Source organism: Danio aesculapii, chromosome 9 (genome assembly GCF_903798145.1).
Source record: "Danio aesculapii chromosome 9, fDanAes4.1, whole genome shotgun sequence".
NCBI classification, from domain to species: domain Eukaryota; kingdom Metazoa; phylum Chordata; class Actinopteri; order Cypriniformes; family Danionidae; genus Danio; species Danio aesculapii.
In genome coordinates, this window is record NC_079443.1 from 39,259,214 (window position 1) to 39,282,218 (window position 23,005).

A 23,005-nucleotide genomic window follows, 5' to 3' on the forward strand; every position below is an offset into this window, starting at 1 on the left:
GATAAGTTGTAACAAGTAAAATAATAGGATAATTAATAAGCAAACAATGTAAACCCACTATTTATTTATTTATTTGTTTGTTTATTTAGTATTTAAGAAATTTAGGAAGATGTAAATATTTATTAAAACAGATTAAATAGCATAACACAACTTTAGTTGGGTAGATAAGTTATAACAAGTAAAATATTAAGATAATTAACGTTAATAAGAAAATGACGCAAACCCACTATTTATTTATTTATTTATTTATTTATTTATTTATTTATTTATTTATTTATTTATTTATTTATTTATTAAGTATTTAGGAAATTTAAGAAGATGTAAATATTTATTAAAACATAATAAATAACATAGCACAACCTGAGTCAACGCCGTGGGTTTAATTGACTTTTATTTTGTAGCTGTCGTAGGCTTTTATTGTGAATTGTCGCATTTGCATTAGCAGTTTCCTGAACGAGGCACAACGTGGTTTAGGAGAAGCCGTACGACCGTAGATCCAAAACGTTTAGTTTTATTTATTTGACCACTGTTAGATTTAAATATGACAGAAGGCAAATCATCAGACAAGCCGGCGAAAAGACTGCTAGCTCTGAATCCGAAAGAGGACGCAGAATTTCAGAAGAAAGTGCAGCAAGTGAAGAAGCGTCCTCAAACGGTATGATGCGTGGCCATGTGGCCTGAATTTAGCCTGACAGTCCTTCAGATTCGCTTTAAAAACGTGGTTGGGACAAAATGTTACTTTTAATCAGTTGTATGTTGTAGCCAGAGTAAGGTTGTGTAAGATGAATCTTGTTTACACTTACGGTACAAATGTAATGTTACAATTTTGTTTACGGTGCACATGCTACATACAATATTAGTTTTTGCATTGAATGCGACTTCATAATTTGTTTGGTCCTCTTTCAGGGTCAAACGCTTAGTCCAGGAGTGCTGTATGTTGGTCATCTTCCTCGAGGACTGTTTGAGCCTCAGTTGAAATCTTACTTTGAGCAGTTTGGCAAAGTCCTACGATTGAGAGTTTCCAGGAGTAAAAAGGTAAGGCGTGTTAGAGCATTTTATTTATCACATTAGTTCATAATGACATGACGTATAAAGTAAATTGCTCCATACAATTTGTTAAGACCTTCTAATGTGGGGTTTCTGAATCAAATACTTGTTAAATCAGACTGTAATTTGCTTTTTGTATTCGATATATTAATGGTATCTTCATGTTAAATTTCAGTTCACTGGTAACTTACTGTAAATCAGTTACAGTAAAATTACTGTGTTTTATATTCACAGCACCTTTTATCTTGCTGTATATGAATTCACAGTATTTTATTCATTTGCTATAAAGTAGACCGTGGTTTTTCACAATGCAACTTTAAAATATTGTAACATACTGTGCAACTCCTACAGTACAATACAGTTCATATTACAGTTAAATTGTCATTTACAAAAATTGTTAACGTTGTTGAGAGTTATCTAGAGAACTGGATTCTAATATTAAAAATATGATCATCCTCTGAAAATCCATCCGGGTCAACCTATCGGCTCTTCATATGGGCTAAAGTAATTGCTTTATGTACTCGAGATATTCATGTTTTCTTTTGTGTTTTTGTTTTCCAGTACTAGTATATCTAAACATTTTTAAAGGATAGTTCACCCAAAAAAGAAAAATTCCTGCATCCTTTGCTTTTTCGCGTATTCCATTTTTTTCCTCTGTTGAACACAACAAGAGATGTTTTGAGGAATGTTAAAAACGTGTAACTATTGACTCCCATAGTATGTTTTTCCTACTATAGATTACAGTGGTGGCTGGTTTTCAACATTCTGTAAAATATCTTTTGACAAAGGGTTATGGTTGAGTTGTCAGGCGTAACAACGATATAAGCAATTTATCACCTTGGTTTGTAATGACCTGATGTTAAATATGAAGAAAGGTGAAAGAAGTGTTACTAAAATATTGACAGAGTTTGGATTAAACTTTCCCTTCAAGTAGGATTTAATGGCAGATGTTTTGTTTAATAATAAATTAAATAACATTTGGCCAGTTTCACAGAGAATTAAGCTTCCTTTGCTTTTGTTTTAAAAACAAAATCAGAAAAGGCCTGTAATTTCCAAACAAACCAATAAGAGTTCTACCAGGAATCCTATAAAGGAACGCATAAGATCCTCTTGCATAAATACGTTTAATCCAATAAGGCCCAATTTGATTCTAAGAGGATTTTTAGAAGAATCTTGTTTGATTCCCAGCGGGGTTGCTTTCAGATGGTCATAGGCTGCATCTGAATTGTATACTCTTACCATTTCTCATGAACTAGTTAGTAGAGAAGTGTTTTTCTCTTTATGTAGCTGTAAACATTCAACAGGATCTTGTGATTTCTTGTTTTTAATTCATCTATATAACATGTTTAAAGGCACAATCTGAAAATTACCTTTGGCATTTTGTTGCGATGGGTAAGATTTTTGTGCCAACAGTAATTTGGTACATATAGCTTATTGCCAACTTCATGTTGTTGTGCAATGAAACCCATGTGCCAACACCAAGTTCCCAATAGTCATACTAGGTGATAATGCTTTGCTTTTAAGATTTTAACTAATAAATGATTAAACTGTCATCTTTCACAGACTGGAGGGAGCAAAGGCTATGGATTTGTGGAGTTTGAGTGTGATGAAGTTGCTAAGATTGTGGCTGAAACCATGAACAACTACCTTATGGGGGAACGCATCATAAAATGTGAGATGAAAGCATGGTTTTAATAATTTTAATTTTTTTTATCTGTGTGTGATGTTTTTTCATGAATAATGCTGTGTATTGTACTTTTCAGGTCACGTGATTCCACCTGAGAAGGTTCATGAAAAGCTCTTTGTTGGCTCTATTGCTGGCTTCAAGAAGCCAAAGCGGCCCGCAGTTACTCGGTATAACAAAACACACACCGAAGATGATGTGAAGAAAGTTGGCACAAAGCTTTTAAACAAAGAGTCTAAGCTGCGCAAGAGACTGGCAGCAAAAGGCATTGACTATGATTTCCCAGGATTTGTAAGTACTACAGTCAGTGTACTTTTTAATTAAGAGTTTTAAGATGTTATCATTAATTTGATCGTGTTGTTTTTTTGTTTACAGGCTGCACAGATTCCAGCTAAAAAGGCTCCGTCAGAAGCAAATGTTTCAGTGTGCAGTGAGGTTAGTCTAATCATTTAATTGAGTTTTATTTTTGTTTTCTACTCCTGTTTAACTTGGCATGTACTGAAAATTATTTCAGTTGGAACCATCAACTGGAGTAAGATAACTGTGCCGACAGAAAATGGTACATTTTAAGCTTATTGTCTGTCATTTTGACACACAATGAAACCCATGTGCCAACAGTTACTGTAGTGTACTTTATTTTTTATTTTTCGCATGTTGTTAAGATGCCCTTTTTAGGTCAATCTGATCACGAGGCTGATATCTGGTGTAAATGGAGGCTGAAATCCTTTTTAATTTTAATTTTGTTTTATTGTTGCGTTCAGGATGTTACTCCAGTGTGCACACCTTCACTTTTGGAGAGGAGAAAGTCTATCAGAGTTGAGGATGATGATGTTGATGATGAAATAGTCATCAAAGCCAAACCAGTCCTTGAAAACAGCGAAGATGTGGAAGAAAGTGAGGAAGAGTCTGCTGAAGAGGAAGAAGCGGCTTAAAAGGAGAATTCAGTGACTAATAAAGACTTTTCATTCCCTGATTCAGAAGGGGGACGCTGGACTCGCTTTTCAGAGCCATTTGTATGCGATTAGTTCTCAGTTCTCCCCTAGGGCTGGAGAAGAGGACCGCACATACTACTCGCACATATTATCCTGATTGTCAGGAATCTGTTGATTTGAGGCATGTGTTATGCAGATTTTGTGCCCGTAACTTTTTAGGGTACAATGTGGTTGACTATAGAGTTGCTGAAGTGACTGTAATAATCAAAGCAGATGTATAGTGTTAATATGAAAAGCATTATTTTCATTGTATTTGACACATTTTCTGTTCACATATGTTGCATTGCAATGTATGTAAAACATGTTTAAACCATAAAATAAACTGCTTTAATAACAGTGAAGCACATTTTACTCAACACTAAATTCTGAAAGGTGCCTTTGTGAAGTTTGCATGAGAGCCAAGCAGTTTTGTGAAGAAAATGGACATCAATGGAAACATGAATGACTAAGAATAACCACTAGATGGAGCCAGGCGTTTTTCACTGTGGTTTGGTCGTATGGCAAGCCATTTACATTATTTCCACCTTACTGTACAAGTTTATGTATATGGATAGCGCAGTATGATTACATCCGGTGAAATGTAATGCTGCTGGCTTAATTCCGCCAATCATACAGTACTGTGCTACAACAGCATCACTGCAGACTCAAGCATCTAACGATAATAAGAGTTGTGTTAGTGCTTTATGCTGTTATAGCCCACTTACATGTTTTCCTCAACTACAAAATTATAACATTAAATGTTTAAAAAGGGTCATTTCAAAGATGTGAGGGCAGTACTTAACTACCATTGCAGGGTTCCGTAGTATACAGCATCTTCGAAATTTAACTCTACTGTCAATTTCCCAAAGATAAATATGTGCAGAAGAGGTGGGTTGTTAAAATTTGACGTTACAATTTTAAAACTGGTAAAAAGACAAGGGTGAGTTGCTGACGTTTACAGTCCAGTGATCTGAATGAGCCTTGAGCTCCAACCAGATGCAGACTTTTAAGGAATGAAGCTCAACTGTTTCAGTGCTGTTTCACTGGAGTAACTTTACTGTTTCAGCCAGATGACCAGGAGTTTGGGAGAGGATAAAGTGACCAAACACAGACCACAGAACATTACCTTTAAAGTGAAAAGACAATTTATTATGAATAAATGCGTTTTTAGTTGAATAAATCGTAATGAGATGTCAGTGAATTTGATTATTTTATTGTTTGTGAACGGATAATTCGTTTCTATCATTAAAAAGCTCATAGCTTTTATTTAATGGTATAGATATTGATTTATTGATGAATATTGATGGCCTCTATGCGTCATGACTTTCTAACCATCCCCATATCATAATTGGCTTCATTACTCTGTCTCCTCTCCACCAATCAGCTGGTGTGCGGTCTGGTGCAATATGGCTGCTGGCGGGTCATCCCGGTGGATGCTGCACACTGGTGGTGGATGAAGAGATCCCCCACCCATTGTGTAAATCGCTTTGAGTGTCCATAGTGCTATATAAATGCAAGGAATTATTATTATTAGAAATTATTTGCTAGTAATTAAGGTTTTCTTTTCCCTATTGTGTTCTGTTGGGAACTATTCTTTGACCTTTTTGCTAGTACGGCATACAACTTGTGTAACATGATTAAATTTTTAGTTAAAATATAAAAAATATAAAAATATAAAGTTTTTATTTTAATAATTCATTTTTAAAATGATGTTTATTTTAGGCTACAATGTTTTAAATGTGTGTAATTGCCTATTTTAATTGCCAATGGGAAAAGAGATGACTAATTGTTAAAACGGCTTGCCATAAAGGTTCATTGTTTTAGCTGCACAAGGAAAAATGACCATGTGGCAGCGAGACGGAAGGAAATCCGAGGATTTCTGATATGCGAATGTAAACAATAATTTTGTTGGCCACTGTGATTACTAACAGTTAAAACATAAGAGCAAAAATATCTTATTATTAAGGTAAAGGTGCGTATAGTAGAGAAATGGCTCGCATTGTGTGCGTACGTTATAAAGGGACAAAATTCACATTTTAGACATTTGATTTTTACCACAATAACAAAATATGGAACACACATGCCACTATTTAATGTTTACACCAAAACTGTACGCGTATTTAACATTAAATCAGTAATAGAGCAGAGGTGTCCGGCGCATGCGCATTCTTGCTCCATCATTGTGTCTACAGGAGCAGGGCTGGAGAGACAAACCTCGTTCACCTTTAATAAACCAACCCGTGTCATTTCTCTCAGAATCCACCGCTAGACTCGGAAGAGTGAGTATATAACCAATTTTTTCAATCAAGCTTGTCGTTTACATGTGCCAATTCGGTGTAAATCGCCAGAGTTTTGACAGTTTATTCGGTCGGCTAGTGAGAGCTAGCATAACCGGCTAGATGATCAATGAAAAAGAATCAAATTCACCCAGACATGATTTGAAAACAGTTGTTAATTAAATACTGATACAGATTTAATCCAAACGGTGTTGATTTTATAAATGTTAACCTATATAATAGACAATGAGGTATTTTAAAACATGGACTTGGGAGTAAAGCATCTCGTTTAGGGGGAATGACAGATACTACATGAGCATCAGGGTAAATGTATTTACACTGATGATCAAGTAGGATCTGCCTTAATCATTACATGGCATACAACTTGAGCTTGTTTTGATGCATCGATTCTATGGAAATGCACTATGAATGTGATTTTAATTTTAATCACTGTTATTTTTAAACCAATCATTGGTGAAGAACGTATGCTCTTGCATGACTTTGCTGGCATCTTAGCTTGTGTTTTACAGAGTTATTAAATTTACGTGTCAAACACCGAAAGTCACAAAAGAGATGAATTAAGCCGTAATCAGAAGCATATGATATGTGATTTGAGCAAGGCACAGATAAACCATGCTTCAACGCATTGAAATATAATATAACATATAACATATGTGTGTTTGACATTACAGTTCATAAGTGATGAACTCCAGCTTGCTGATTTGATCTATAGAGAATTGAGAGATATAGCAAGGTCTTCTCCTACCATTGTTTTGCTTACATACACGAAGTACAGGCACAGACTTGTAATGTAAATTAAGCAAAACCAAAACCGCTTGCGACAGTGACGATCCAAAACACATTACCAAATGCCATAGACCACTAGTGAGTCATTGCTCTGTTTTGTTTTTCTATATTTTTTCATGTTGATTAATACTATCAGCATTGCAATTTGAATGAATTTTGAAGATTTAAACATTTTACTATATTTGTTTTAATCTCAGCAGCACTGCTATACACAAGTTTGAATGAAACTTCATGTTGTTTGCCAATGTAGTAGAGCGCATGCTAAATATTTCTTTATTCGTTTACTCTTTATCCATTTTTGTTGAGCATATAAACTCAGTAATGCACAAATTTTTTTCTTATTTTTGCTGTTTTGTTTTTGTTCAATTTTTTTTGCACTCAAATACTGATCATGTTGTCTCATGTACATTCATCATTTTCAAAGTTCCGCCCTGATCAATGGACATAGTACATCTCTTATTCATTTCATGATGTCTTTCAGAAAAAAATGGAGTCTGGCGAGCATCAGGTAATCTGCTTATCAGAGTAATACACTTTGCTGTATCCAACTGTGATTGCAGCCAGATTATTTCCATGGTGCCTTAAAAGATTTTTGTTTTTCTTCAAAGCAATCGTGAGGCAAGTATTGAAGTGATGACTTGGTTGCTGTGTAATATAAGGTGTAACAGCCAGAGCTTAATGTTAATTAATACCTGTCAAGTAGTATTTTTTTAGTCAAACATATATTTGAATAATAATAAAAATGCTTTAGAATTTTGATCTATATTGGTGCATTTTTCTGCAAGGTCCAGTCATTACAATAGAAGTGAATTAATCTGAGGTTTAAAGTGAGGGCAAAAATGTTTCTTGCATGTATTTTATTACACATTTTTCCACACTGGCTTAGAGATGCCCAAACTAGGGCCCACGGGCCAAAGTTGTCCCATGGTAATAGGGCTGGGTGATTTAGTCTGAAAGCAAAATCTCCATTCATTGAACATTTTTACTCGATTATGATTAATGAATGATTATTTTATTTATTCATTGAATTTTTTTGCCCTCATAGTTCACTGATAAGTTTTGTACAGTAAATATGTTCACATATTACAAGTGAGAGATTTCTAAATGAAGGGTGCATTGCTTGATTTTAAAATAATTAAAGGAAACGCATACTAACTACTGTCTATGATTATTTATTAAACATCTTTATTAAACATCAACGTTAAATGACTGAAATTAAAACACGCATCGCCTAAAACCAGCAGTTACAAATAAATAACTTGCACTTTTGGAAACACAATTAATTATTTTCAGTGTTTTTCATATTAAAAGTAGAAAATAAGCAATATCTCTTCTAAATAAAAGAGCTCTTGTATATCCTGTAAATAATATTGTAAACAGTGCATTTCTTGAATCTTCTGAAAACAAATATTTTATGTAAATAATTTTATTGCAATAGAAAAAAAATGCCGTCTCAAAGCATCTCTGATGCAACTTCCAATCATCTTCAATGTAGTGCAATTGTGTGATGTGTGATTACATTTTTTGAGAGGTGCACGAGTGTGCGACCACGCAAAGGCTGCGTCAGACCACACCCGTGCATTTGACGCAGATGTTTAAATCAGCCTTAACAGAGCAGGGTCATGTAACCACATGCAAAAGTCATTGAAAATAATTTGATGGATTATAGGTTATGAATGTCGATTTCGATTACTTTTCGATTAATCGCCCAGCCCTACATGGTAACCTTTGATTTGACCCGCCAACCAATCAGATTGGGACAAATAATGTAAAAAGGTTGAGGCGAATCCCTCTAACAGAGATTGTCATTTCTAATTTAGCATAACCTTTTGTTTGTTTAATTTCTGAGCTACAAAAAAGCAAAACTGAAATTAAATGTTTCAATTAAGTGTTGTGAATTAATCAGATTTTTAAAGGGTCATGAAACACTAAAACACTTTTTTTTTAGATGTTGACATATGCATGTGTGGCACATGGACACATATATTTCACTATCGAGTAAAACAAAACATTGAACTCTATTGTGTCATAAATGAGATTGTTTATGGTTTTATTATAAGAAGTACGATGTAAAATGTAGAAAATATATATAATTTTTAATACAATTAAAGTATTTCTTTCATTATATTTTTATATATTATTAAATTAGGAAAATACTAATCATTGGATTGTGGATCTAACGTACCGCCTTACAATGGAGAAGATTCGGTACTCCACCAAGGGTTGCAGTTTATCTTATTTGGCAGCCGGTGCTGACATATATAGAGCAAAATGCAGGTTTACCGTTGTTTATTTGTTTCTCAATTTTTTTTTCCCTTCCTTCCCTCCATTTTATTTTATTTTAATTTCTATCTATGTTATTTTATTTCTTTATTTTATATTTGCTAAGCGTATTGTGACTCATTGTGTGCGTATATTTGTACAACAGATGAGTGAACATATAAGGGAACTTTTATCTACTTTTATTGTATGTATGTATGTATGTATATATCATGACGTGATGTAAAACAGATTAAAAATGTGCGTAATATATTGTATATAAATGGTGCAGTGGGGCGGGGGGCTCTGTTGGAGCAAAGATAATTTGTCTCTGTTTTTCAAATATTTTTTAAATAGTTGTTTAATTGACCAAAATGTTAATAAAAAGATCTGAAAAAAAAAATAATAGGAAGTTACCATGGCAACTTTATTGTAATATAATACAGTTTGGTATATTTAGCGTCGGCCCACCACCCTCAATTAAGTTTGGTTTTCTTAACTTAAATGACTTTGACAGTCGACCTTTTTGTTCTACCAAATGTTGCTAATATGTGCGCATATTCTTTTTTTTCCCCAAATTGTTTTAAAACTTTAAATTCAGTTGGCCATGGGACAAATTATTAGAAATAACAAACAACAGAATTAATTAAGAATAATATAATTACAAAATACCCAGTTGTTTTTAACAAGCTGTTTTTTACAGCTTAAAATCAATGGCAGTGAATTAGACCTGAACTCTCAAGCCAATAAGGTTCCAATGGCTGCACCCACTCGTACATGACAGAATAAGAGCAATAGCTTTAAAAGACTTAGAATATAGTACTCAAATCATACAGTCAACTGTTGTGTTACTTTTTGTTAAACAGCAAATGGGTCTGAATGGCAGAAGAGTCCTTAGCAGCATTAAACATTTCTTTGGTTGAACTATCCCTTCAACACAAGTGGAATTGCTTTCCCACAAAGCCGTGCAGCTGATGTGTGGTCAGCAAATAAATAGTTAAGAGAATGCAAGCCGGACTTTGAGTTATGTCACCATCAAAGGGCTTTTTCTGCTTTTCTCATAAGTGGCTGCTGATCTGAGCCGACAAAAATGCAGGTCTTGCCGCACTGGCATTTGATATCCAGAGGTGGTACTCGACTAACAGCTCCCTTTTCTCATCCTTAGCAGGGAGGACTTCTGAATTATGAAGCAACGCTCCGCCGGACCCTCTCTCTCCTGCTCTAGTTACCACGACTCCTGCCGCAACCGTGAGCGCTTCTGCCACTGCTACTAGTGCTTTGGCTGGGACAAAAAGGCGAGTTCGCAGTTCTCGTCAGCTGTTGTCTCGTCACATATGGTGCATTCTTTGCATTCCTGAGTCGACATCCCTACCACTCAGCTTCTTGCCAGCCGGTGGCATTCATAGGATTTATCAACACAGGATATTAATAAGCGTGTGCTCTTGTTTTGCCTGGATTGTACACGCTAAAGGCCTATTTTTTTCACTTTCCACTGCCACACGCGTGGTGGCAGGACATCGTAGGCCATGGAGCCCAATATGGAGTACTGTCTGACCCAGGTGCTACAGAAGGATGTTGCGCGAAGGTTGCAGATGGGTCCGGAGCTCATCGACTACATCACAGATGCTGAAAAGTGTCAGGACTTGGAGAGTGACCAGACTGCGCTGGATAAAATGGTGGACGGTATCGCCACCTCTTGGGTTAACTCCAGCAACTTTAAGGTAAGGGGTGTTTTATTGCATTACGATAATTAACAGACATTTCCTGCAGGTTTGATGGAGTTTTTGCAATAATAAAGGGTCTTGAAGTGCCTTGTTTCAATGGGATAAGGTTATAAATCAAATGCTTTTCTTTTGGAATCTCCTTCAGGCTGTTGTCTGGCATAGAATTGAGGGCTTGAATTGATCCCTTGAGCGAAAGGGAGCAGGCTTTTGAGGTCACTGGAACATTTAGAGGCCTTCACGTTGATATATACCAAGATCGGACACAATGAGAGACTTCACTTTGTGTCTACGTCCTTGGATCATAATTAAAGCATTCATTCACCCAGAAATGAAAATCCGGTCATCACTTACTTGCCCTCATGTCAACCCTGACCTGACTTTTTACTGTTAAAGGGATAGTTCACCCCAAAAAAAAAATTTCTGCCATTATTTACTTATCCTCCAAACATTGAACATTTGAGTTTCTTTTTTTCTGTTGAACACAAAACAACATATACTAAAGAAAGTTGAGGAAAAACAGTCATTTAATTTTGACTGTTATGTATGTCGTTGGCTGCTTCTCTCCCCAATAATCTTCAGAATATCTTGTTTTGTGAAAGAGAGGAATTCATAAAAGTTTACCAGTTGAGTGTGTGTAAATGATGAGAGATTATATGCTTTTAAACACAACATTTCCATGTAGTTGTAGTCAGTGCAGTTACAGCTAATGCAAAAGCAAAGTTTTCATAATTATTAATGGTGGAAATGTTCTTATGGTTTGAAATGAATGTTGAAATATCATTTGTGGTTGAGGTATCCCTTTAAAGGTGTAGATGACGGGCTAACTGATGACATTAATTTCGATTTGTGCATCTTGATGCAAGAACTCGGGCCAGTATTGACTTTCAGGCCACTATTGTTGTCATTATTTTTTACACGATGAATGCAATGGGTTTCTTATATTGAACATTGTCTACAGTAGGCATTTAAAGGGGACTGCATGGTGAAATGGATGGCTTGTACTCAATTACTGGTTTCATGTCCAAGAATATTAAACCCTAGCACCGGCAATTAATGGAGATAAAGTGTTTCATGGGAATCATGCCAAAAATCCTCTTAAGGAGCAGCCATGAGATTTGTATTTCGAATATTTCGCCCTGACCTTATAGCATCGCTGTGCTGAGTCAGAGCTGTCCGTCTGTTTTTCGTTTCGCGTAGGTTTTGCTGATTGGGAGATATTATTTTGACAGAGCTCGGAGCCTGTTTATCTTTGATGTCACTTCCTCCAACAGCTTGTAAACAAAGAGTTGTAATTATGTCAAGCAGTCAGTGTTACGAAAAAAATCGGTTCCGTGTTTTGTGTTCATTTAAATGCTGTAACATCATCATGTTGTGGGAATTTGAGGCTCAATGTTTTGCCATTATATTGAATGAAACTAATGGCACGTTTTTAGAAACAACCTCATTTGAACCTGCTTCGGAAGGAGGATTCTTTCATGAAGTCTCATGTTTCAGCCAGCATCTGTTATAACAAGAATGGATAATATTTCATAACAGCCATTAGGACTGTGTGATTGCTGGCATGATATTTCTGTTTAGCAGCTATTTGGTGTAATTAAGTGGTTATGTTTAATAATTGCTCCCCGCCCAAACAGAGAAATCATAATTGCAACTGAACAGACTCTGTAACTGCTATGTTTCAAGTAATGAATGCCATTTCATATACACCGACGGTACAATAAAATCAGTTTAGGAATGGCAGCTGTGATTGACTGAATTTTAGTGTTAAAAACGTGTTCGAAACCGTAAAAGATTAATGTGTCTGTTTATTAGGGCTGCACAATATACACTGTAAAAAATTACGACTGAATTAAGCCTATTAGTTTTTACAAATTTAAGTGGATTGGGCATTAAATACGTAGTTTGAGCAAACAACAAACCTAATTTTTGAAAGTTTTGAGTGTATCGTTTCAACATCGATATTGTGCGAATATTCACTTCGCAGGATCTGCAATGTCGAGTTGGGATGATAATGAACTAGGGCTGCACGATATTGGAAAAATCTGCCTTTGCGATTTGTTTTATTTCTCTGGGACTTATGTATCATGGTTTCCGCTACATTCGTTCTTCCATGGCAGGGCGCCACACCAAAATTGATCCTGCCACGGCTACATTACAGCTTCTCATTCAACACATTCAGTCGTGTTTTTTTTTTTTTTTTTTTTAATAGCGGGTGATAATCGCACCAAAGCGTATTAAAAGATAAGTGAATTATAACAGCGCAAACTTTTCTGTAACAGTAGTAGTGCTGTGCATTATTTGTTTACCCTTTAAGGTTACGTGCTTACTGAATGACTGACTGGCTGACTGACAGATGCGTGAGGCCAGCAAACACGACGTATAGCCGTTTCACTTTACTTCAGGATGCATTGATACCGCTCTGTTAGTCTATTGGAGACATTCATAAATATTCCTTGCAAATCAAATAAATGTTGGAGACATACTTGTTGCATAAATGCACAGCTGGTAAAAAGTCCTAGAGGAAACACTGTATATTACGATCTGAATGCAATTTTATCAGATGACTTGAATAGCTCTGTTTGGAATAACACCATTACTTGAAATTGATTGGGATAATTTGGTAGCGGAGTGAATCAAACAAATTGCAAGCAAAAAAATAAAAAAATAGAGCAAATATAAAAGTGAAAGAAGCAGTGCTTTAGGGTTTTCTAAAGAGTTAACATTAGTCAGATATTCAGGTAGAAAAACTGAATAATCAAATGTAATGTAAAATAACACAGTACAGTGTTCATTGCTCGTCGACTATCACAGCTCAACATTGCAGATTCTGCAGTTTGACAATTGTGAATGCACACATTGCAATGTCGATTCTGAAACCATATATTGTGCAACCCTGTAATGAACTTTTTTTAAGTACTGTGTAAGATTTCAAGTACATTTAAGTCATTTGGACAATTGTATTTAATTATTTTTACAATGAACACTACATTTAGTAAACAATTGAAGTGGACCAATAACATTTTTCAAAACTGTCCTAAGACAACAGGTGTTGATGAATGTCGAGTACTGTATATGGTGTTATTTTTGTACAACTGACTATTTAATTTCTCTTCCACAATCCAGTCAGACTCTCTGGGTTGCTTTAAACCATAAAACCATTGTATCTTTGTTCTATTGTATTCATTTACGCTTGTCATTTGTTTATTATATATTATGCAGATGCATTCCCTGTCAATGTAAAATTATTTAATCTTTTGAAATCGTTATATGTCATCTTGTTAAATTCTACTCATATCGCAATGTATATTGCAGAAAAATGAAATATCATAATGTCAGTTTTTCAAATATTGTGCAGCCCTAATATTTATGATAAGCCACCATTTATTTGATTTAAATACAATGTTGATGTGCCAATGTTTTGAAGCATTAACATCAACACATTGTTACGCATACAAAAACACTACCAAAAGCAGATGCTGATGCCCACAAACATCTTATCCACACAACTACCAAACACTAAATCATGGTAACACACACTAAAGTAATAATGTAAATTTACGCTTGAACCAGTTTTGAATTGATTAAATGTGAAAGATAGCATTAGAAAAACTATTTTACAGCTATAATTGCTAGGTTCAAATCAGAGATGCTATTAAAATGTTGTATGCTTGCAAGTCATGTGAAAACGAACAGTTGGTGCTGTAGCAATCTAGTGACCAAATAAGAAACAATATTCATAGCATAATATGCATTGTTGCTTTACGTTGTAAATAAAGTCATTATAAATATATTTATGATTTTGATTTACCTCACCTAGCCCTAATACATTTCTTAGTAATGCCAGGAGGGTTATTTCAGGAAAGTGCTGTTTTGCTGGATGTCACCAAGTCCTCAAAAAAAGACTGCCTAGTGATTTAGCTCATGCCACATTTTATTCACAAGCACCAGCCTTGACAGACAGCAATTGATGTTGGGAGTAGTGTGGAAAGTATTTGGGCAGGGTTTGGGTGAGGTTGGCTCTTTATGTTAGATGTGTTCATATCGGAAGACAATTTAGCCTTTTGAAGTATAATGCTGACTCCATGCTTTATAAGCTTCACAGCGCTTGTCAGCTCTGGCTTCATTATGTAGGTTGTAGTAAAAGCTGAATTGATTTTCTGACTTATCTATAAGTTGCATTTTCAACCTTTTGTTTAGTTTGCTTTCCACTTTGTACACTGTTCACTTCACTCTAAAAATACTGGGTTATTTTAAACCCAAATTGGAAAAAATATGGACTAACCTAAACATTGGGTTAAATTTTGTCCTATTAATTTAATTAAAAAAAATTAATCCAGCAGTTGGGTTAGTCCTTATTACACTCACAATTGGGTAGAAATAACCCAGCCCATTTTTAGAGTGTTGGTTGTGGTCATTCCTGCACGTTTCTGATAACCCTTTCAAGTCTTAGGTTAACCCGAATTAAAAGCTTTTGTGGTTACGTCTGTTCTAATGGTGTAGTAGAGCTTAAATCTGATTAATATAGGCTTGTGCTGACATGTTTACACCACAGTGCATGTAAATGTGTATGCAGTCTAGACTTTTTACTCCAGAGGACTTGTTTAGCCAGTAAAGGACGAAATCCTGTCAACACACTGTCTTTCCGTGCAGGATGGAGATGAATTTGTGTTGGCAAGTACATGTAGCTCTCAGCCAGTAGATGTTGCATATTAATCAGTCGTCTATTCATCTTAACCCAAGTGCTTTGCCTCTGCCCAGTCTGTAAAATTAGTGAGTCAATTATTTACTGAGGTGCAAAGAAAACTGTTCTGGACTAGGGAACCATCAAGCGTGGGCAAATGAATACAGAAATTAATAATTGGCCTGGCTTTTAATTCAAGATGAATTTGGATGTTTAATTAGAATAGCATGAAAATTATTTGATTGCATTTCAACTTAAAGTGGTATTAGATTGGTTGACAATAAATGTAATTATTAGTGTTGACTAGGACTGGGCCATTCGGCCTAAAATCTAAATCTCGATTAATTAAACATTTGAACTTGATTACGGTTAATGAAAGATTATTTTATTTATTTATTGTGACGATTTTTGTACAGTAAATATGCATTTTTCTTTGGTACAAGCTGCTCTTGTTGCTCAATTGTCTCAGTGTTTAAGTTGTCCATGCTTAACATGTTGGCGAAATAACGTAACGCAATGCAGCGGGGTCATGAGACCTCATACCAGTAGGGAAAGTAATAAAAAAAAAATCAACCTCGAAAAATTGCATCAGTTAAAAGTTTTGAATTAGGGTTGGGCCGATAGACGATGCCATCGTCCATCACCGATGGCTGATTGACACCACGATGCTGAGCTGGCATCGTGATCCTTCGCCCCGCCCCGTCGCAAATCCGCTTGGAAAAAAATACACACTTAAGCCCCTTTTACACTAATACGTCTTAGTTTTAAAATGGCATTTTTGAACGAAAACGATCCACTCTGGCGTTTCACCTAGCATTTCTTAACAGCCCTCTGTCCACACTACCAATGACAATGCACATCACGTGACCACACAGACGCGCACACACTGTCATGTGCTCGAGACAGCGGATCCAGGCAGTCAGCAGGTCAGTACACTGCTTCAGTCTTTCGCTTTCGCGCTTGTACTTAGTAATTTTTGCAAAAACCTCAGATACTATTGGTCATGCACCTTTTTTTTTTTTTTACCAACCAAGTGTGTCGACGCCATTAAAACGACACCAATCACTCTGCCTATTCATGCCAGACTCCCGCGAAAAGTGATTGACAGGTGGTAATCTGTGTGTAACTTATCTTTATTTATTATGATTTAGGTAGTTGAAACGGTAGGCTACAAATAATTAATTTGTTATGAATTAATTAATTATTCCGCCTATGACGACGATGCCATCGTCCATCGCAATGTTTCATATTAGACATCGTACGATGCCAAATTGGTCGACATCACCCAACCCTATTTTGAATGTCGATTACGATTAAATGCCCAGCCCTAGTGTTTGACTAATTTTGCCGACTTATTTTCTTAAAGGTATCTTATTTGCTTTAAAAGTGTACCCTGGTTTGAAAAGTGCAAGGGCTGTGCTATTTATCGAAATTAAGTTTCGATTTCGATTTTGGCTTCCAACGATTATGAAAAAACACATGTCACATAAGCTACGTTTGTAGCTTTAATAAGAAACAAATCAAGTTTAATTCTTAATGTGAAGATGCCTAAAGCAGAGTATTTATTTTCTTTCCAGAATTGTGAGACCTTTTTGTTAGTTTGTCCTATTCTGCCTCAGTATTGTGAAATTTAACGATCTTTAAAATGTATAAGTTGTACTATCAATCTTATTTACAGTGGTTAAAAACGATATCTCAGTTTTTTGGCCCTCTGATAATCATTTTAAATAACTGTAATTACAGTTATGACCAAGATAATTGTGATTATGATTTTTCCCATTATCGAGCAGCCCTATAAAGTGCTATCAACTTCTTTGAGTTGCTTTCTATTCTACTTAAATTTGAATGACTTTTGTGCATTTATCCTTCATCAATTTAAATTCACTCTTTCTCAGTTTATTTGAATAGCACACAGCTCTGGTCTTAGACAATTATGGTTTATATCTGCCACTTGGACTACTCTTCATGTATATAAATGTATGTCTGCAGCAAACCACTCAAGTTGCTTAAGGACATCAGAATATTCTGTCTAAGCCGCTTACAGAGGAAATATGGCCGACTGGGGAGAGGAAAATGAAGGGGAAGATAAGAAGGGCATGAGACTGTCTTTTTTTTTTTTCATGCTGCTGGTGTAAGTTCTGTGTCCTTTGTATCACCCTTGAGTTCATAATAGTTGGGGTAGATGTGACTTTCAAAGAAAAAGCAACTGTTGTGTACAGCACCTCTCTTTATTGTTAAGTGTTATGTTTTGCTTCCCTAGATTCCAAAACATTGATTATCTTTCTTTTTATACCTGTTAACCAAATTCCCAAATCATATTCACATGGCGCTAGTGGGCACAAGCTTTTTGGGATATAGCAGATATCACCGGCTTTATTGTTGGTACACTGTCAAATGATTTGTAAATGTTTTTTATTTGTTCACCTATAAGACATTTGTAAATCATTTGAAAGTGAACCAACAATAAAGCCAGTGAAATTTTACAATTAATGCTAATACAAAAATAAGTTTTAGGTTTTACTTAAACAACTCTGTGGTACAAAATTAGCCTAGATCTATTGAAACTGACCACATACACATTTATTATTAAGTTGATGACCGAAACCGCTGAAGACAATGATTTGTATGAGTCTCTTAGGATTATGATACTTTTGGGAAATGCAGTCCTGGTCTTAGTGTAAGCTATTCATGCACATTATTCCAAAGAAAGACTATAGATGCGATCTAATCATTTCCCAACAGAAGAGAAATCGAGTCCCACCCTACATTCTTCTATTCTGAAATGTCACTCTGAAAAAGGGGGTTGCAAGTAACTTTTGTGCCACAAGTAAAACTTTAATTCTCTACCACAAAGTTTGCATTTTTGCAGAATTAGTCCTACAGCTGGCTTGATTACGGTTGTCTCTGTGCAGTGAACAGGAAGGGGAATCTATTAGGAAATGTGGTGATGTGATAGAAAGCCACTTAACAAGCAATGGCATATGTTCACAATATGTCCATGTTAGTTAAACATTTATCAGCGTCGTGTCTTGTATTGAACCGCTGTAGTGGAGAATGCTGCTGTTGTCATTTGAGCAAGGCTCAAAGTTTAGTCGGCTGCATAACCGCGTGCAATGTTTGTTTAGTCAGTGTGTGCAGGAATGTTGAGTTGAAGTCATCCTATATTTGGTAGGTGGTACATGCGGACCCTGCATGTTATGTCATCATGATAAGCTCAGGAAAATGTGTACAATTTATTTGTTTTATACACTTAAAGTGTTCAAATATATACAAAAGTTCAAGTGCTGCCTTGAAAATTAAAACTGAAGATGAATCTTTTCCTCAAATAGTATAAGATCCAAAACTTGTCGTGACAATTGGAGAAGAAAGATGTTGAAATGACTTAATGTTACTGTAAATTGTAGGATTTTGATGTTAGTTGTTTTGATGTTATCCATTTAGATATTATTTGCATGGATAATGAATTTGTTTAATGATGAATTTTGTGCAGGCATTGTTCAGGATTATACTACAGTTTGCATAAAAATGTCAAGTAGAGATGTTTTAACCATTGATAATTATATCAGGCGATATTGAGTACCAAATCTGCATAATTAGAATAATCCTTGAATGATTGTAAGGACACTGAAGAAGAAAACTGTCATAGTGGCTGCTATAAATTATCAGTTTTGCACAGGAATAGATCACATCTTATAATAGATAGATATAGAAAACTTATTTAAAGGGCAAATGAAGCACTAAGTCAAGTTTACCTTATTTTGTACACTGGATTCCACTTTAATGAAAATATATTAAACAAATTTGATTAATGTAAACATTTAGAAGAAAACGGCATGTTTTACTATAGATTTTAGCCCTGGGGCGCCGCCATTTTTGAATGTAACCGTGTCTGACGTTACGGGGTTGGTTTTGTTCGCTTGGCAAAACAGATACAATGGAAGGAGACTGTAAAGCATAATTTAACCCAATGCGTGAAGTTGTGGGTGTGGAGCTGGTACAAATACAAGCATCAGGTGTGTCTAATATAAAAGTATATATATTTATTATATATTTCTTTTTTCCCTTTTAATTACCGATCATTTGATACGCTTTGCTTCAATCTCTGTATTACGCTGCCTGACTGCCTGTCTGTGATTTGTAATAGACTGAACACAGACACTGGACTGCCTAATTTAACCTAATGCATGAAGTTGTGGACGAGCATCACAAAGCTGGTTCAAATACACCAAAGACAGGCATTTAAGTGTCTTGAGTTGTGTATTTTTCTTATTTTAATACCTTTCGTTTGATGCGCTGTGGTCCACTCACATTACTCCAGCGCTGCCTGACGGGAGGATTTACATTCAGACTAATGCAACGATTAAAATCATTCATGACTTCATGCTTTATTAAGTCACCTCTGTGTGGATATTAAGACGTATTCCCTCATCAAGTCGATCAACTCGATCTCTCAACATGTATGAAGGATAAAAACATGCCATGAGAAAAACTGTGCTGATCTTAGTTTGGTTTGAACACAAGGGGCTGTAGCAGTGCATAGCATAAGGGGCTGTAGCAGTGTAAACTGAAAGTACCCGCCCCCATTACTTCAGCACCAGACATGGTTGAAACCACAGGCAGTCAGGCAGCGTAATACAGAGAGTGATTCATTACTAACATAATGGGGGTGGGTACTTTCATTTTTCATATATATATATATATATATATATATATATATATATATATATATATATATATATATGTTACTGAATATACAGAGTATTACATTATTATATTACAGAATATTACTTTTTAAGTTTTCAACAACCAAAGACATTACCCTACAAGTTATTGGATATTATTGTTCAACATCAAAAATTTTTTTTAAAATAAATAAAACTGGTTTGGAACAAGTTAAATGTGAGTTAATGCTCACAGAATTTTCAGTTTTGGATGAACTCTCCTTTTAATGGTATGGTGAATTTAGGGTGAAATATCCTTTAATATATATTTTATTTAGGGATGCTAATGATTACCTGATGATCGATTGATTATCAATAACCCTTTAATCGATCAACCTTATCGATGACTGATTAAGCATGGACATTTAAAGGTTTAGTTATTCTTTTGTGTTGTGAGACGCATCCATGCATTACTTCATCAAGTGTTTGTAGCTTACCTTACTTATGGAGCCTCTCTCTTTGCATCGCATATTACAGGATGCATAAAAACCTGTTATGTGCAGATCTCAGTTATATTCGTTGTTTTAATTTAACCTCACGAATAGGCCTATGCAGACTCTCATTTTGTAAATTGCGCATCACACTGAGGCATGCGGGGAGCATCTCCATTCACTCAAAGGGTTTCTGTGCGCTCTCATCCTTCAGACGTAGTTTATTTTTCCGAGGTAACTTAAGAATACTATCAGTGCTGCGAATAGCCTGTAAAGACTGTCCGGCTCATGCTGCTCAATCCACGCTTCGTTAATAAAACTGTGAAAATAGTTTAAAGGATTGTTGTTGCAAAAAGATACATTTTCAAAGAAAAATATATAAAGTGTAAATATGTTTAGTTAGTGCCCGCCTTAAACAACTGCGGGTGGATGATGCTTCGCTTTGTGGAAAATAAGGATTTAATTAATGATTCACTACTGTTCTTCTGTCATATATTTCCTGCATTTTTAATATGTCATTATTTTAAAGATTATGTCTTGAGCATCTGATTTCTCCTCTGTGATGATGTCATTTATAAAGGCTGGTTCTTTTACCGTCGATAAGGGACAATATGTATTAAAAATTCCAAATAAAGTATCTTAATATTAAAAAGGAAACATAAGCTTGACAACAAAAGTTCCTATCAATATCAACAAATACCCTTAAAAAATGCAGCCTGTAGATTTCAGCAAGCATCAAGTGTTCATTGAGATGTGTTTGAGATTGGGTTGTCTGTCTTTTTGGGAGTTTTTTCTCATAAGGCACAGCTAACAAATATAATAACATGAAATTCTGCTGGGTAGTTGTACTGGTTTACCAACACTTGTATGGGTCTGTAATTTTATTGGCATCTTCGTAAGGGTGGTATTGTTTTAAATGATGAGGTTTTTGGTGTTGCTGATGGCACAAGTCGTCTGGTGCTCTGTTTTGTGTCGGATTGCAAATAACTAATTAGCTCCAGACTACTGATGTGTAGCAATGTTCCTTGTCTACAATGTCTGTGACATTTTTTTTTTTTTTTTTGTACCTCTCCAAGTGCAACCAACACTGTATGTCTGTACACTTGTACTGCGTGCGGCATCCGGAAGGGCAGGCTACAAAATGCCTGCGCAGCGCTACGCATAGTGCGTAAACATTATCGAACTGTCTTTATCGTTTTATCGAGTAAAATATATATCGTGATAATTATCGATATCGAATTATCATCCAGCCCTAATTCATTGTAGTAATTCAGTAAAATGATTCCTCATTAAAGGTACAAATGTTGTACGTTTTTGTGCTCAAACACTCTTGAAATGTCTTCAGAACACATGCAAATGATAAAGTTTCACTCTGTTATGGTTATACTTTGCAATGACTCCACAAATTTCATGTATTATCAATTGTTGATCAACTATAAACTCAACTAAACAATGCATATCCTGCGATGTGACTATTGCGGACACGCATATTGCGATATCGATGCTGAAATGATATATTGTGCAGCCCTAACTAATATGAAAATGTTCATATGTTTTATTATATATAGTAATATTTTGTCTTTTAGTAGATACATTATGTGAGAGACCAAACAAGTTTACCAAATAAGTGGATCTAATTGGATTTGCATTGTAAATGTTAAATAAAAGTATAATTTTTTTATTTCATATATTATGTTTTAGTTGCGATTAGGCATGTGCCGGTATCACATTTTCATGCTGCGATTAATTGATTGAGCTTTTATCACGGTATACGGTATTATCACAATATTGTAATTTTACTAGAGAAACAGGTAAAAAAACACAAAAAAATTCAGTTTCATCAACTTAGTAACTTTAATAACTTTTTAATTAACTAAAAGTACTTCAAACATTTAAATACAAATAAATATAAATAAAACAATACACAATATAAAAGTAAACTTGAGCAAATATATCAAAGTGAATGTGCAAAGAGAAACTGTCTTCGATCAGCAATTCCTCTGCATTTTTTTGGAACCCAAAATATTTCCAAACCTCTGACTTTTTTTTTGAAGGGGGATAAATTGTCGTCAGCGTTCCTCTTTCCGCCATGCTTCTTCTTCGTGTGAGGATTAGTGAGCGGTGGCAGCGGCGGCATGCACTGTGTGCCACAGTGCTTCTACATGCGGGGATTGTTTACATCAGAGTGCGCATCAGTTCTGCGCAGCATATACGCAGTGTTTCTTCAAGCGGTTAATGGAAAATAAGCTAAAGGGGGATAAATTGTCGGCAGCGTTCCTCCTTCCGCCATGCTTCTTCTTCGTGTGAGGATTATAGTGCGCTGGCAGCGGCGGCGCGCGCACAGTGCTTCTACATGTGGGGATTGTTTATCTCAGAGTGCACATCAGTTCTGCGCAGCATATAC

At 35.4% G+C, this 23,005-nt stretch overlaps 2 protein-coding genes and 2 non-coding genes across 6 annotated transcripts in view; all 4 read left to right on the top strand.

Annotated features, from left to right (window-relative positions):
- The first annotated feature begins 442 nt into the window (after positions 1 to 442).
- On the top strand, positions 443 to 4,064 carry nifk (nucleolar protein interacting with the FHA domain of MKI67). Its single transcript, XM_056464855.1, has 6 exons — positions 443 to 655; positions 907 to 1,035; positions 2,611 to 2,719; positions 2,811 to 3,022; positions 3,107 to 3,166; positions 3,493 to 4,064. The coding sequence occupies exons 1-6, from the start codon at positions 542 to 544 to the stop codon at positions 3,661 to 3,663; spliced, it is 795 nt and encodes a 264-aa protein (XP_056320830.1). The 5' UTR covers positions 443 to 541; the 3' UTR covers positions 3,664 to 4,064.
- On the top strand, positions 2,402 to 2,528 carry LOC130235536 (small nucleolar RNA ACA64). Its single transcript, XR_008838409.1, has one exon. It is a non-coding gene; the product is annotated as a small nucleolar RNA ACA64 (small nucleolar RNA).
- On the top strand, positions 3,225 to 3,351 carry LOC130235537 (small nucleolar RNA ACA64). The gene has a single exon (XR_008838410.1). It is a non-coding gene; the product is annotated as a small nucleolar RNA ACA64 (small nucleolar RNA).
- Positions 4,065 to 5,857: 1,793 nt separating the features above from the next.
- The window catches only part of clasp1a (cytoplasmic linker associated protein 1a), a 130,976-nt gene continuing 113,828 nt past the window's right edge, over positions 5,858 to 23,005 (top strand). For all 3 annotated transcript variants that reach the window (XM_056465662.1, XM_056465664.1, XM_056465665.1), the window contains exons 1-2: positions 5,858 to 5,981; positions 10,210 to 10,765. In XM_056465662.1, the coding sequence (XP_056321637.1) occupies positions 10,571 to 10,765 (195 nt within the window). In that variant the 5' untranslated portion in view covers positions 5,858 to 5,981; positions 10,210 to 10,570. The remainder of the gene's footprint in view (positions 5,982 to 10,209; positions 10,766 to 23,005) is intronic.